This window comes from Bidens hawaiensis, unplaced genomic scaffold (genome assembly GCF_021521415.1).
Source record: "Bidens hawaiensis isolate Kalapana, Puna unplaced genomic scaffold, B.hawaiensis_p1.1 tig00070764_1, whole genome shotgun sequence".
Lineage (NCBI taxonomy): Eukaryota > Viridiplantae > Streptophyta > Magnoliopsida > Asterales > Asteraceae > Bidens > Bidens hawaiensis.
This window is the reverse complement of record NW_027502421.1, coordinates 12,325-28,668: the sequence shown is the minus strand read 5'-3', so window position 1 is coordinate 28,668 and position 16,344 is coordinate 12,325. Positions and strand designations below refer to the sequence as shown.

General features: G+C 33.2%; 3 protein-coding genes across 3 annotated transcripts; 1 reads left to right on the top strand and 2 right to left on the bottom strand.

Moving 5' to 3' along the window:
* Nucleotides 1-306: 306 nt before the first annotated feature.
* On the bottom strand, nt 307-1,355 carry LOC143605676 (WEB family protein At3g51220-like). Its single transcript, XM_077081701.1, has 2 exons — nt 1,166-1,355; nt 307-903 (listed from the first exon to the last, which is right to left on the bottom strand). Exons 1-2 carry the CDS (start codon nt 1,307-1,309, stop codon nt 373-375), a joined length of 675 nt encoding a protein of 224 aa, XP_076937816.1. The 5' UTR covers nt 1,310-1,355; the 3' UTR covers nt 307-372.
* A 10,003-nt stretch (nt 1,356-11,358) lies between these two features.
* LOC143605677 (serine/threonine-protein phosphatase 7 long form homolog) lies at nt 11,359-12,165 on the top strand. Its single transcript, XM_077081702.1, has 2 exons — nt 11,359-12,026; nt 12,102-12,165. Exons 1-2 carry the CDS (start codon nt 11,359-11,361, stop codon nt 12,163-12,165), a joined length of 732 nt encoding a protein of 243 aa, XP_076937817.1.
* A 2,519-nt stretch (nt 12,166-14,684) lies between these two features.
* LOC143605675 (uncharacterized) lies at nt 14,685-15,856 on the bottom strand. The gene is made up of 3 exons (XM_077081700.1): nt 15,779-15,856; nt 15,259-15,692; nt 14,685-15,150 (listed from the first exon to the last, which is right to left on the bottom strand). The coding sequence occupies exons 1-3, from the start codon at nt 15,825-15,827 to the stop codon at nt 14,848-14,850; spliced, it is 786 nt and encodes a 261-aa protein (XP_076937815.1). The 5' UTR covers nt 15,828-15,856; the 3' UTR covers nt 14,685-14,847.
* Between the last annotated feature and the right edge of the window lie 488 nt (nt 15,857-16,344).

The window sequence follows — 16,344 nt, the reverse complement described above, 5'->3', positions numbered from 1 at the left end:
CTCTAGGTTTGCTTGGGGATTCTGGTGAACCCGTAACAACATATATATGTTATATGGAGGTCCGTCCCTGACACGAAACATACAAACTTGTGCACAAAACATAGTTTCGGATGACATATGTAATCACTGAAACACTTTATTCCAAAGGAGTTAAAACATTTGAATCCCTAAAACCAAATATGAATTCTAAATCAACGTAATATTTAACAAAATAGAACCAAAAAAAATACAAGACTTCGCCAGCGTAAGCAATTGGTTATGTTACATGTAATGATCTTCAGTTATTGGTACCGTCGATATAAATCGGGCATACGAAGATCAGAATCATAACACACCGTCTTTGAATCAATTATAAGGACAAATTAATTTCTTTCATTTTATAGTTTTGGGTGTTCTTGCAGATTGGCTACCCTTCTTTCTTGAAAAAATACCCCCAAGTGAAGGAATAATGGTTTTTCTCAAGGCTTTCTTCTTGAGTGAAGAAGGGCTTGTTTCTTGCATTTTGGTTTCAACCATCACTTTGGTTAAAGAAGGAGGGCTAGCAAACTTTACCGATCTCTTCTTTTCAAACACCGGGTAATCATCATCATCGTCATCACTTTCTTCCTTCTCCGGATGGTTTACTTCAACTATCATAGGATTTTCAATGCATTTGATCTCTTCTATCTCCTTATCAAACGGAAACAACTGCTTTTGATAATATGGTTCTCGTTTTAACTTGAGCTGTTTTAGCTCGGACTTGGTTTCTTCAAGTTCTTGTTTGAGCGAGGCGAGGTAGTAGGCCATGCATGTTTCTTCCTCTTTTGCTTTCTCTAGGGTTTGTTTTGTCTCTTCAAGCTCTGCGGCTATAGCTCCAACTTTTGTTCGGTATTCATGGTTGTTTTCTCCTTCAATGACCGTTGTCTATCAAGATAATATATATGTTTAAGAAATGACGATAAGTTAAGATTCATATAACCACAATCTTGGTACAAATTTGAGTCAATTTGTTATTCAACAAACTAGAGATGTAACCCATAATGAGTTATGGCCATGCAAATGCACGTAGAAGTCAAGCATATGCACAAAAACATTCATGTAACGCATATAATTGTCAACAAACACAAAGTTACCTAATAGCTAGGTTTGTATTCATGAGTTTCAATGAATATATATAGAAGCAAACCTGTTTGAGCTTCTGGCCAGCGTAGACCTCGTCCGCCAACACTTTCTCTCCAAACAACATGACAGCCTCTTTAACCGACTTGAAAGGCCTTCGCATATCGATTTCCACCCTTCCTCTCACTACCAATCCTTCCTCTGCCTCCATTGATCTTTCTGAAAAAACCCTAGTATATTAATCTTAAATCACGTGCATGTACACACTGAAAGGTGGAATGGAGTTATGGAAGATATAATAGAGAGAGGGTTGAATAAAAAGAGGTTGTATCTTTGCGTCCACTTCACTATGTGATTCTGTTAATGGAGGGTGATGTTTTTAGTTTGGTGGTTGCCCCGTCTTATTCCTTTTTTAATCTTCTAATTTCTACCACCATCCTACGTAGGCATACCTTATATCAGATTAATATTCCAAAACAATTAAATACCTATAGTATATTTCAACTAACAACATAATTTTTCATTTTTACTATTGTTTAGGATGATAAGCGATCCCAAACCCAACGCGTATGTAAATCGGAAGCCCAAAATATTCATGACGGGCATCTGGGGATGCGATTAGTCTGTAAAAACTTTGGTATGTATGAGATGGTTATGGAATTAATTAGAAGATACCCGGCTTGATTATCCGGGATTACGAGATACCAGTTCAACTAAACCCCTAAACTTTTTCTTAGGACATAAAATAATATACTAGTTAACTAGTTTTTATTCTTATACTTTTAATTTTCTTGAGTGACTATATATTAATTAAAACAACAAAAAATGAGTTGTGAATGCTAACGAATGTTTTTAACAAACTAACAGATGTATCCGATCGATGTCTAATATGCATGTATTAGGTAAAGTGTGAGACACAATTCAACTTATGTCAACTTTGTTATCAGTATTACATTTTAGTGCCAACGTTGAAGATGGGGCATGATCAAGTGATCAACAATCAATAATGAACATTGTAATAGGCAGATAAATAATAAATTAATATGACGATAATATGTATTTGGATCGAACGTACACATACTAAAGTGTAGTCGTAAGCTGGTAAAGAAAGATCAAATGTAACAAAATTTAGACATGGCCCACTCATTTTTTTTATTGTTCTCTCTTGTGATTTTGACCCTTCTCCTATCCCACTTTAATCTAGTCCATAATTAATTAGCCCATCAATGCTTTAGTTAGCTAAGTTTAGGTGAATTTTGTATTTTGAACCAAACAACTTTGCACATCAAGGCTATCTGATATGATGGTATTATGTTTTTATATGTTTTAACTAAGATTTATAAAAAAATAGTTATCATATATAACTAAATAATATAAGCTATATATGTTATATTTTGATTAAATGTCAGTAAGTCTACCATAAAATTATCTAACGTTAAACTTGCAAGAATTTGAACCTACTATTTTACATTTGTAAGGAGGGATATCGTACCATTAGACTAATAGATTACGGGTAAAGGGATATGTTAATGGTTTTCACCAGATAGTTATGTTCTTATCTTTTTTCATGTCATCCCATCTGTTACATAATTTATGATCATCAACCCGAAAAGAAAACTTAATTAAAGGGATGCAGTGAGATTGCTACTATACATTATATAATATAAAAATACGATTATGTTTTTGTTTTCAAGAAACTTAACAAAAATGAACTTAACGTGAATACAAATATAGAGTGATGCCCTTTTTCTAGTTCCCTTTATGTTTTCTTTCTTAACAAACTTATTTTTGGTGCCTGTATGAACATAAGATTCGGGTAGCTAAAAGAATGTCGAAAAACACAAAATAGATATTAAAGGCAAACGTGTGACAACTGTATGATGTATATATTGGGTAGGATTTAGATATTTAAAAAAAAAAACAGAACAAAAAGAAAAACACTCTTTTATGAAAACTAATTTCCATCAATTTATCACTTCTAATACTTTTTTTTTTATTTCATTGTATGTTTTAACGAAAAAGTTTTTCATCTAAAATCCCCTAACATTGTTGTATTTGCAAATATTTAAATTCATCACCTCAATATAGGGGTAGCAATCTTAACTCAAACTCTTTCAAATATGTCAATTTGAGTTGTTTTAAAAATTAAATGAGTTGTCTTGAGTAAAATGTTTTTAACTAAATTGGTCAAAATAAGTCATTTGAAATTTCATCTTTTTATTTTCGGGTCAAAATGGGTCGACAAGTTTAAAGAAATTGATCGATGTTGGTTAGTGTCTTAAGGAAATGTGACAGGTTTCGGATCAGAACGAGTTTTCGTATAAGATAGGTTTAGGCACGAAACGGGTTTCAGATTGGAACGCATTATGTTCAAGTTTCAAGCCAACACGAGTTTTCACCTGTGACGGGTTGGGTTTTGGTTTCTTTCACTACTAGAAAATAGACCTTTAATGACGCGCAATGCGTGTCATTAAAGGGGTAGATGAAACGTTGAAGCGTGTCAAGAAAGGCCTTGTCATAAAAAAAGATGACGCACATTTGTGTGTCATCTGTTTATGACACGCTTGTATGACACATGTTTTTGACAAACATTTGCGAGTCATGGTTTAAAGTGTTTTAAATTTATTTATTTTGGTAATATTCACATTAAATAACAATTAATGTCTAATAATAATAAAAAATAATGCATACTATAGCAATACAATCCATTTCATAGAATACTAATTACAAACATTTCAAAGTTAACATTTCATTAATGTCAAAACAAAATTACATCGGAAGATAAAGATTGCCACTAAAGGCGACCATTCTTTACAAACTCCATCAATATCAACATCTGTGTATTCAACTTCCTTTCCCCAACCTGAAAAAAAAAAATTTGGATCAATGAGAGAGATTATACAAGACATTTCGGGCCACATTAAGTTGTTTATGCCTTAACTAAGAAAATGAATTTTACCCACCAAGTGCTTCGAGAAACCGCATAATATTAATACCATTGAGGACCTGCACTGTACTGGGTCAAATGTGTCAAACGGGTCAAAGTGTTCTAGCAGTTACTCCTCTACAATTGAACCACATCGGCTTCTGGAACTAGACTATATCCACGGACTTCCTATTATTTAACAAATAATAATTTTAATTTAGATTACGAATTTGTTAAGAACAAAGTGTTAGCTCAAAATATGTACCTAACTGAAGTAACGGCTGTAACGCATCAACAATAATTCCTTTACTAGACCACAAATTCCATATATAGTAATACAGTACATTCGATACAACCTGAAAATAAGAATAGAATAAGTTTGAAGATTTATCTATACTATATATAATACACCAAATTATGACAAATTAAGACACCCATTTTTAAGTAATTTATAACACTTAAAGCATGAGGTACATGTGTTAGTAAGGGTAAACTTGTCTTTTAAACACAATTCATTCGACTTACAAGTTTGGTCCCTTATCTTTAACCATATTATGTTTTTAATTTAAGTTGTAAACTAACTTCTCATCCATGATTTTTAAACGACTATAGTCTTTTCAAACGTTAATATTTTTATAAAAAATTACACCATAAAAACGAGCATTTTATTCTCTTTAATTTGGATATGATATTGTTATAATTTTTTTCATTTTAAATAAATTAATATGTTACGCAGGGGTGTTCAGTGTCGGTTTTAATGGTTTTTAAGTTAAACTTGTGAGTCCAACCGATAATACTGATTTTTTTGTCATCCAAAACCAAACTCAATCATTGAAAGTTGAAACCAAATCGTTACTAACGGCCTGGTTCCAGTTTTGTTTCACAGTTTAAACTTTAATAATTAATTTAGTTTAAAATAATTATTGATATAAATGTACCATCAACTTTAACTAAACACCAATATAATATGATACTTGAGAAGATCATAAATAAAAAATGATAATTTTAGCCACATAAATGGTAAATATTAATGAAAGATCTTGGACGTGAAATAATAACAACAAAGATCACAAAATGAACAATTATGTTAATTTGAAGTTGTATAGCCAGTTATTTGTAATAAAAAGGTTATGTTCAATTAAATTTTAACTATATCTAATATATATTACAAAACATATCTAATAATTAATAATAAAAAAACATTAAAATACATTCAGCATTTACAGTCTGTTTTGGTTTCTTATGGCCCGTTGCCAGTATAAACCGCGAACCAACCGTTCACTACGTTTTGAAAATTTTGAAACCGACCAACAAACCGAAAGTAAAAATAGAAAAAGAAAAAAGAAGTCAAACTAATGACCGGTTTAAACGATTTCAAGGTTTTAACCGAACCATAAACACTTATATTTGTTACGTGATTAACAGGTTCAAACACTCGCTGCATCGCGCGGGCACCCGTCTAGTCATAAATGAAAGTATGAAACGGTATAGAGAAAAAAAAAACTAACCTTATTACAGAACCATTCTGACCAAGGTGTTTTGCAAAGTGGAGAAACAAGTATGAGACCAATTACACGTTGTCTATGTTTGATTTGTTTGCCAAAAAGATACCGCGATTGTAAAATACAATATGATTGATGTAATGTGATGTACATAGTAAGCAGCTTACAGCATATAAGGTAAAAAGCTCCACCTTTTACCCCTCTTACATTACTACACCTAGTCTGATCTGTCAAACTACTCCTAAACTAAAAAGAAAATAAAATTTTTAAAAAGTAAAAGAAAATGAAAGAGTACCTAAAATAGTCAAGAACATTAGCAACCTGGTCAGCTAAATCATCAGTAGATAATGCCATAATATCACTTGACATTGGAGCAGCTTCTCACTGCAGCCAAAATAATAGAAGTGTGTGTGTGAGAGTCAATGAACATGTCATCAAAGCTATCTTCTTATTATGTAAACAAGACTGTTTTTAGGCTCGAGTTTATTAAAATCGGCTTGCTTCGAGATTTTAGCGAGCCGATCTCGAGTAGTTCACGAGTCATGATAAAAGCAACATTTAAAAAAATTTCAATGGAACCTGAAATTTCTTCATCGTGATACCATTTATGATAATTTCTGTCATCATAACACCACCACAAATTTCAAATGCCATTGGGATATAGCAAACTGAACTGATATTACATGTTATAAATTTATAAATAGCCTGAATTGATCCATTTATAAGTTAATGGGTCAAAAGTGCTACATTTAATGTTGATTTTTGGACTAGATTAATGGTTTACAAAAAAAAATAATAATAATTAACTCCAATATCAGGTTTAAATATATATTGTTCTAAATAAGTAGGAAAGAAATGAAATGAAGACATGTAACGTACATAATTCCATATTTTGAAGCAATGCGGGTATGCCTAGCAGCATCAATTTTTGCAATCACAACAAGCTTCTTCAATCCAGAAAGTATGGGGGTTGCTTTATCTAGCTGAATCAAGCATCAAAAGTTTGTAAGATTTTATCAAGTGGTATATAAAAGTGAGTAGCTAGGGTTGTTCAAGAGTCGAGCCCAAGTCGAGCCAGGGTGGTTTCGAGCCTGAGCTCGAAATTAAATAAGACAGCTCAGCTAGGCTTGAGCTCGAGTTTGAAGTTAAACGAGCCTAAGATCGAGCCAACATGAATACTAGCCATTCTAATTCCCACATTTGATAAATTACAAATTAGAAAATGAGGCATTTATATGAATCTAATAAGTGCATATTTGCAGTCTCTTATAATAAGGATAAATAAATGATGACCATAACCCACACCAAAAAGCTTCCTTGTGCAGCACATAATTAAGTTGACTGTCATATAGCAGACATATCTACAGTTGAAGTTTTATCTACTTCTATGATTTTTTGAATGAATATTATATCCTAAGCATTCAATGTGTCCATTCCTTAACAAAAAATAAAAAACACTCAGTCATCGCATACAGATTAATCAAATACAGAACAACAATAGATTACAATAATACACAGATTAAACAAGGTCATGAAGAACAAAAATCGTTGAAATATAAAATCACATTGCTACCGTTCTACACATAATACACCTAGGGTTTCCAATTTCACTCCACATAGCTTATTCAAATACAATACTCCAAATTCGCAACAAAGTACAACATATACTGAAATATAAACTCACATTATTGCAATAAACACAAAATTATACCTGCATGTTCTTCGAATTCGTAATCAAGCAAAAAAAATTAGGTCTATGTTTGTGAAGAAATCGTCGTAACGGCTCTGCGTGAAGGAATCGATGTATGTTTGTGAAGAAATCGGCTCTGCGTAAGGTCGAATCGAAGGAAGAAATTGGCTCTGCGTGAAGGAATCCTCTGTGTTTTTTAAGAAATCGTAACCCTAGCTCTAAGGGAGTCGGCGTTTAATTTTTAATCTTATCAGGGAGCGCACGAGATTAAGAAATTAAAAAGTGACATCCACAGATGACACGCAAAATTAAGCGTCATTGTTCCTTTAATTATTTATAAAACATGACGGGGTTTTATGGCATACAAATTTTACATGTCAAGAAATCAGGTGTGTCATCATTCGCGTGTCATTAAAGATATATTTTCTAGTAGTGTTTTTGTCCGTTTTTGGACTCATTAAAGAAATCAGGTCTATTCTGGACTCGTTTTTGTCCGTTTTTTCAGTTTCATTTTTGTTCAATTTGAATTCTTTTAGTTTCGTTTTGATTGATTCTTTCGATTTTGATTTATGTGGTCTGGTTTTGGCTTTTTGTTTCATTTATGTCGATTTATTCGGTTTTGGTTTGATTCGGCGGGTTGTTTCTTTTTTGTGTTTTTTTTTTCTTTTTTATGGAACGAGGATAACGTATGAAACATTTTAGTGTTTTTATTTTTTTTGTTTATGATTTATATTTTTGAGTTATAATTTTTTTATTATTATTATTGAATATTTTTTTGAGGGTTTTTGATCTTAATAGAAAACCCCTCAAAAAAATTCAAAAAAAAAATAATAAAAAAATTATAACTTAAAATATAAATAAAAAACAAAAAATCTAAAAACAACTAAAATGTTGCCGCCGTTATTCTTGTTCAAAAAAAGAAAAAATAAACTCAAAACCCAGTTCGACCCTATCCTATTCCGACCCAAACCAAAACAACCATTTTTTAATTGACCCGTTCTGACCCAAACTCATTCTGACCCAAACTCGTTTTGACTCATGACTCGTTCGACCCAACCCAACCCATTTGCCACCTCTTTAAAAGATGAAATTCCATACCGCTAGTTTTTTTGGTTTTTATTTGATAAACTCATAAATTTAGTTTATTATATCGTTTAATATTAAGCAAGTTAAAGAAGCCAACACCTCGGCCGGTTACCTACGAAAACCCATAAGGATGCAAAGTTTTTCTTTGTAGCTACTTTAAACCGGTGAATTGTGATTGGAACTTGATCGGTGTCAGTTCGGTTTGTTACGATACCATCAATAAACATAAATTGAAACAAAAATGAAAGTTTGGTGATCAAAGTATAAAAGTCAAGTTTTGAAAGTGATTTTTATAAGCTTTGTAGCCAAAGTAGAGACAAAAGTAAGTTTGATGGCTTGTCAGCAGTGTTTTCAAACCCGGCCCGGCCCAGCCGGTTGGACCGGTCCAACCGGGACCCGGTACCTATACCGGTCCGGGTCAGGGTAGTTGACCCGTTTTCTAAAAACCCGACCGGGTTTTACGGGTGACGGTAGGACTGGACCCGGTGACCCGACGGGTGAACCGGTAAAAAGCTTAAAAAATCAAAAACTAATCGAAATGAACCTAAATTCTATGGATTGATCATTCGTTATCATCACCGCTCTCTACCTTCGGCCTGAGAGTCTGGCCGACCAAGAGTTTTGTGTTGATCATGGGACTGTTTAAACAGATATATTAAAGAAAAGAAGATTTAAAAGAAGATAAACTGAAAGGAGGCAGATGGTCGTGGCTGACTGTCGTTGTTGTTCTGTTATATGCGGCTGTGTAAACAAGGGTTAATAAAAAGCACTACGTTGACTGGCATATATGTATTCAAGTTGAGCAGTTGGGCTTGAAAAGCCCAAATAATAGACAATTATATTTAGAACTTAAAACTTAGACATATTAAAAAAGTAATAAATATTTATTAAATAGACAATTAACCAATGCAGTATAAGAAAAAATTACTAAAAAGTAAATTCTTAAATTTTATTTTCTTTTCAACCTGTCTAAAATAATAAATAGTTTTATAATTATATATAATATATTATTTATGACGTCATCCGGATCGATGTCCGGTCCGTCTTCCCGGGTCGGTCCGACCTTTGATCCGGTAAAACGTCTGGGTCGACGTCCGGGCCAAGTCTGAAAACATTGCTTGTCGGTTGAAAGTTTGATGGGTAAAGCATAAATGACAAAAGTTTTAAAGTTAGTTTTCATAAGTTTAATGGTCAAAGTATAAAAGACAGAAGTTATTTAGCCGGCAAAAGTATAAAAAAAGGTTTTCAAGTTTGTTTTATTTATATAAATGAAACTTTGATGGTAAAAGTAAGAATAAAAGTTTAATAATAAATGAAATCATTGTGGCAAAAAAAGAATTATAAAATGATGAATGTCAAATTATAAAGAAGACAACTTGTGAATTTGCTTGCTGATAATATCTATAATTCTTTACTTTCCTCTTATCTTCAACGGTTTTCTTTTTATTTAATCACTAGTTTTTATTCCTTGTATTACGGAGTTGTTTTATATTATTTGTTCTAATATTTATTTATTTTTTGAATTTAAATTTTTTTATTGTATGAAAGTTAATAATATTACTTATGGTTTGATAATAAATTGTTTCATAAATAAATGAGATATTATAATCCGGTTTTAAAGCTATATGGTTTTGATGAGACCCAAGACCCGTTTATTTTTTTTATTATAAAATTGGTTTTTTAATTATAAATAATATTTATGAAAGTTAATAATATACTTATGGTTTGATGAGACCCAAGACTCTTTTATTTTTTTTACTATTAAATTGGTTTTTTAATTTAAATAATATATATATTTTTTAAAATAAATAAGATATTAATTTTTATTATATCCTATTTTACAAGATTTTTACATCAATAAATTGGTGAGAATAATTTTTAATTTAATGAGATGTTATAACCCGTTTAAGTAATATTTGGGTTTGGTAAGAGCCATATCCATGAATTCGGGTCAAGTGCATGAGAAGCCTCCATTTAAAAATCAAGCAAATCTAGTGACTCCAAAAAAAGGGGAAGCGACCACATCGCGACACGTAGGATTTTTATGTCTTCGTTTATATATATTATAGATTAGATTTAGAACCTGCGTGTAATGCACGAGATGATACAAATAATAAATAAACAACGAATTTGAAAAATTAAGAAAATGTTAACAAATTAATTAATAATTAATTTTGTAGATAAACATATAAAATTAAGAAAAGAATCTATTATATAAGTAGGTTAAAATCATATTGTGCTATAATAAACATTAAAAATTTAAAATTTATGGAATACAGTAAAAATACAAAATCTTGTTACAGCAATATATATATATATATATATATATATATATATATATATATATATATATGTATATATATATATATATATGTATATATGCAATCCAAGGTTTTCGAGATGTCATGAAAAGAAGATAAATAAAATGGTTTTTAGATAAAACTTCTACTAATCCAGTTTATTATTACTAATACAAATAAAAGAACACAATTAAGTAACTAAACAGAAACGAAAAAATAAAAAAAAAATGAATCCATCATGGACTACTTAAGTGATCCGATTGAATCAATATGTTTCTCATGTAAACAAATAAACCATGTGATGAGTTGAGCTTTAAAAAAGCCACAGCCCCCAAACAGATTTGTACATAACAGATTTAAATTCCAGATTATTTGATTGAAAAGATATTTCATGGCATTTTTAATCTAAACTAAAGTATTTTTATTTTTTATATGTAAGAAATTAAGAAATATGTTGTCCATAGTACTATATTAAGTCCACTATATTGTGATCTTTTATACATAACAGATTCTCACTTCTTTAACTAGATAGTATGGCATCATTAAAATTGTATGGGTTGTATACCCTATTCCTAAGCCCAAATTCAGGGGGGGGGGGACCAACCACTCCCTGCCCTTCATATATTCCGCCCATGAGATCACCGAGCCTACCATTTGTTTCATAATAACAATTTTAGTCAAGAACCCCTAACAGTTCGTCGTGGTGATCAAAAATTTTGGGTATGCGTTAGACGTAAACCTATACCAGAGAACGTCATGCGCCACATACATGTTGCTGGTTTTGGCGGTGTTATTAAATGCGGTTACAAAATGGTTGATAATCATCTTGTAACCGCGTTAGTTGAGAGGTGGCGTCCGGAAACACACACATTTCACTTCAAGTTTGGGGAGACCACAATAACCTTAGAAGATGTACAAGTTCTATGGGGTCTGCCGATCAGAGATGAGGTTGTTTCTGGTAGGGATACTAGATTAACATTTCCCGAGCAACGGTATCTGTGTAATGAACTATTAGGATTGCATGTTGAAGAAAATGAATTTAAAAATCAAATATTAAGGTTAACTCGTCTTATAGCTGAACTAGGAAATGATTTTCCGGATGACGCATCGGAAGACGATTGTGATAGGAGAGCAAGAGTGTATATACTACACTTATTGGGTGGTACTTTGTTTCCCGATTCTTCGAGTAGCAGCGTATTTTTCCATTATCTAAGTCATCGAGATTTCGATGAATGTGGACGGCTTAGCTGGGCAAGCGCGGTGCTTGCATACCTATTCAAAAATTTGTGCAAAGGAGCATCTTCTAAAGCCATAGAGATTTATGGCCCGACAATGTTGTTGCACTTATGGGCGTGGGAGAGAATAAGTCTTGTTTCACCAACACGCTCAATGGAATATCAAAGTGGCAAAGCATACGGTTCAAGGTATTTATTAAAATAATGAGTGTTTCTTTTTATATTTTTTAGAGCTCTCACACTTTTAGAATTTTTTATTATTAGGTGGAATTGTCATTTAAGTTTTCGTGAAATACCAAATCATGCACTCTCTCACTACCGTTCATAGTTACAATCTTTACAAAACCAACTCCAACTTTCCACGGTTTCTTCTTCAACGATTGCGTAAGCTACCGGTAGTATGTAATTGTTGGCATCTTTTGTGACTGCAATTAACATCTTGTCTCGGTAGGATCCCTTCAAATGAATACCGTCTACACATATAATAGGTCGACAGTGATGAAATGCGTCGATGGCAGGCCCAAAAGCCCAGAAGACATACTTAAATGTCGCATATTGGGATGACCCATATGTTTGATGACGCCACTGCACGACAGTATTAGGGTTTGAGGCTTGTAATGCTGTAGCGTACTTAGGCAATTATTCAAAATTAGACTCTCAGTTATCGTAAATATTATCGATAGCTATTCTTCGAGCTCGTCAAGCTTTGATATAAGAAACTTAAACACTCAGGGTTTCCTTACAATAAGCCCTAATTTGTTTTACATGATACGTATTATCCACACGAATCGCGTGGTCGATGTATGATGCTAAAGTTTTAGATGTAAGGCATCTGTTGTTGTTGCGAGTGACAGAACCGTAACAGTTATGTGAACCAACCCATCTTGGAATTTTCCACAAATTTTAGTTTTTATTTTTAGATGCGGAAACATACCAATTACATGGACATACATCGGAAAATTGACTTGTAGTTTTGCATCTAGCCCTCCATTTAGGTCTGCTTTCAACTACTGTTAGTTCTCTCCTACACTCAACATTCCACTTTCGAACAGCGCAAATCAAGTCATTTTTAGACTCGAAGTACATACCAACACGAATTTGATTTGATTGTGCATTCCACATATCCATGTATTCTGCCTTCTTCAAAACCTGGAACCTCATAATCTTTTAATTCTTCGTCATCAACAGTCTGGTTCATCGTTCTTTGAGCACAACCTTGAACAATTCTGACATTATACTCTGTTGGAGGTTCAACGTAGCCGTCTTCATCAGTTTCATTGGTAGACAAGCCTAAATCTTGTCTCGCATCTTCCGAAGATTCAAAGCTTTTATAATCAGAGTTGTCAAATCCCCGTTGATCGTCAGTGTCACTAGCTTGTGGATCTGGAATATCGTCTTGGCTGGTAAACATTGACGAACCGGCTGCTACATCATGAGTCAAAAGATTGGATTCCAATGGAGTTGTTTCTTGGGTGTCTTTGAGGCAAAAACACTTCGTAGGAGGTCCATACAACCCACTTTTTGGACGGGAATTACTGGTTCCCACTTAACGTAAATATCACTCCTGAATTTTCTTTCTGATTCTGCTAGAAAATACAACATTTCTAAACTCCCGTCATCGACAATATGTGATGCTTCACATATCCCTTGAAACTTGTATGATAACAACACCACCAAATTATACGATTCTTTAGGAAGACCAATAAGATTGCAAATCATATCAGCTAACTCCTCATAAGACATTTTCTGAAGAATAGGAAATGAAGAAATTCGGGTTGATTCGTCACAAGAAACAAATCCGTTCTCATAAGAAATATTACCACCCCAGAAAATTCTTAGGAGAAATGGATTGAATGAAGACATCTTAATTGAGTGAGAATAAAATTAGAGAAAATGTCTAGTTAATAGTTTAATTCTGAACTATGTGTTTATAATCTATTTATAAGGTCATATAAAGTGTATTTATAATATAGCCATAATGCATGATAAGTTATTGAATTGATATTACACTGAAAAGTTATCGAATCACATCTCTGCAAAAGTTGTGAGGTGAAATCTCACTAAAAAAACCTATTACAATTTGTGTATCTTGCATGCTTTATCATACTAAATAGTAACTTACATCATGAAAATCTCCTATACTCGACAAAAAATAATAATAAAAAACATCAAACCGTGGTTTCAAACCACAGCTTGAACATCAAAACCACCTCACTCACGGAGAGCAGTATTAGGTTTATATTTTGGGTGCAATCCGTGATTTTAAACCACAATTTGTATTATTTTATTCTTACTTTATTGTTTTTCTGAAAACTCACCTGACACACTTAAGGGAAAAAAGACAAACTGTGGTTTGAAACCACGGTTACACCATTTTTGAAAATACTTAAAGAAACCCACCACTTTTGAAAATACTTTTGCACTACTTTTGAAAAATTTTCTTGCAAGGGCCCTCTAATGTCACAATGTAAAATAGACCCGATTTGGAAATAACAGAAAAAAACATAACCAGAGTATAAGACACCTAGAACCGGCATTGACTCGACTGACCATACCCAGAACCGGTTTGGAACCATCTTAGTTATGCATCTCTATTCTTTCTTGCAGGTTAAGGGATCCAAGTTTTGGCGAGCAGCCCATATACACAAGTGATTAAAAAATCAATACTTGCATTGTGCAAAGGTTGTTGTTGATCAAGTACTCCACCTTAACAAACAACAGATCGGATTCAAACCTTGCAGAATATCAAGAAGACAACAACTGCAGATGCCGTCTGAATTCAGAGTTTGTGTTGAGATTTATCGGCAAAAGCCTGAAATACGTTCTTTCAAACTTTCAAGAATCAGAAATTCACATAACTTTGATCAAATCAAGATTTCTTTTCATCAAATTTAGAACCAAACAGACACACAATAAGAATTCCACTTCAAAACCTTAAAAATAACAGGAACTAAACAATTATCGGTGTCACAAGATAGACAACCAAACCAACCAACATCTTGTAGCAAATTCAAATGCTTCCCGTTGATGTCGATGACGACAACTCTCCTTCGGCTTCCCCATCACTTTCATACACAAACCTTGTATGTTTCCCGGTGAACTTATCATCAGCTTTGTTAACACTCATCTTGCTCATTTCTTCACACAACTCATCCACCACCACATCTTTACACTCCTCACTTGTGCTTGCATTCACTTGAAACGACCATCCGGATGAACCCGAATCTTGCGATTTCTCAGAGAACTCCATGAATAATGACCTTGTTATCACATCCTCTTCTTCATTTGATTCAGCAATAACCTCATTAAGCATCTAAACATTCAAACAAACCCAAAATATATATAAAAAAAACATAAATATTTTTAAAAAATAATAATAATAGAACCCAATTGGGGAATGAATAAATAAAATAAACCAAACCTTAGTAAAACTGAAATTTTGAGCAACAGGAGAGACAATAAATGATCCCAAACCATTATTACTAGTACAAGATAAGTTATAAACTTGAGGAGTATTAGCAGGAGTAGGTGCAAGAACAGCCATCGGAGAGTTGTAAAACCTTTTATACATCAAGCGATCGGGTTCAAACAAAATCTTTGAAACCACACCTTCTTCTTCCACTTTCTTCAAAAGGGTTTTCACCTGACCCCTCAACAAAGTCTCCCCAGATCCAGGAGTCCTGTTACAAATCATCATCCTCTTCTTCGAACATCTCGATGAAGGCGTCTTTAAACTCCCCGTTGCAAGCCCGATGATCGGGGAACCGTTGGTTATATCGCTTAATGCCGATTTCTCTCGTTCTTGATGCTTCGGTTTCGGAACACTCTGGTTATTGGGTTCTTCATCTTCCACCCCTAAAAATTCATTTTATTATAATAAATATTCGAAACCCAGATGGGAAATTGATAAAAGAATAGATTTTGATGGATGAAACACTTACTTGAGGCTTGTGATCTTGTCATTCTTCTTGACGACATTGGGGTTTCCATTGTATGTTTCTTTGAAATTGATTGGGTAATAATAACTATAACAATAATTAGAGTGAAGGGAAGATACGGATGATTGGGGGGGGGGGGGGGGGGGGGTTTATGGCGATTTTGAATTTAGGGTTCTATTGTAAACTAGCCGTTGGGAAAAATGGAGCGTCACTATTCGGGTCGGTTATTGGAAACTAGCCGTTACGAATGAATTGGTTTCCGTTGTGGGGTGTTCAGGATTGGGCTTAGACTATGGGCTAAAGTTTCTACCCCAAACTTAATGCTGAACAAGCTTAATTCATGGTTACTTTTAGAAAAAAATTAATAATATATAACCCCCCCCCCCTCCGGTCTCATTAAAAGTGTCCACATTTTTTTTTATTTATCTCATTACAAACCAATTACCAAGTTTACCCTTAAACACACATAACTAGCATCAATAAACAAGATTGATGGACTCAATTTCCAAGGGCATTATTGTCATTTAGTAAGCAAAAAATGTAATCACTCAATCTACCTTGAACTTTGT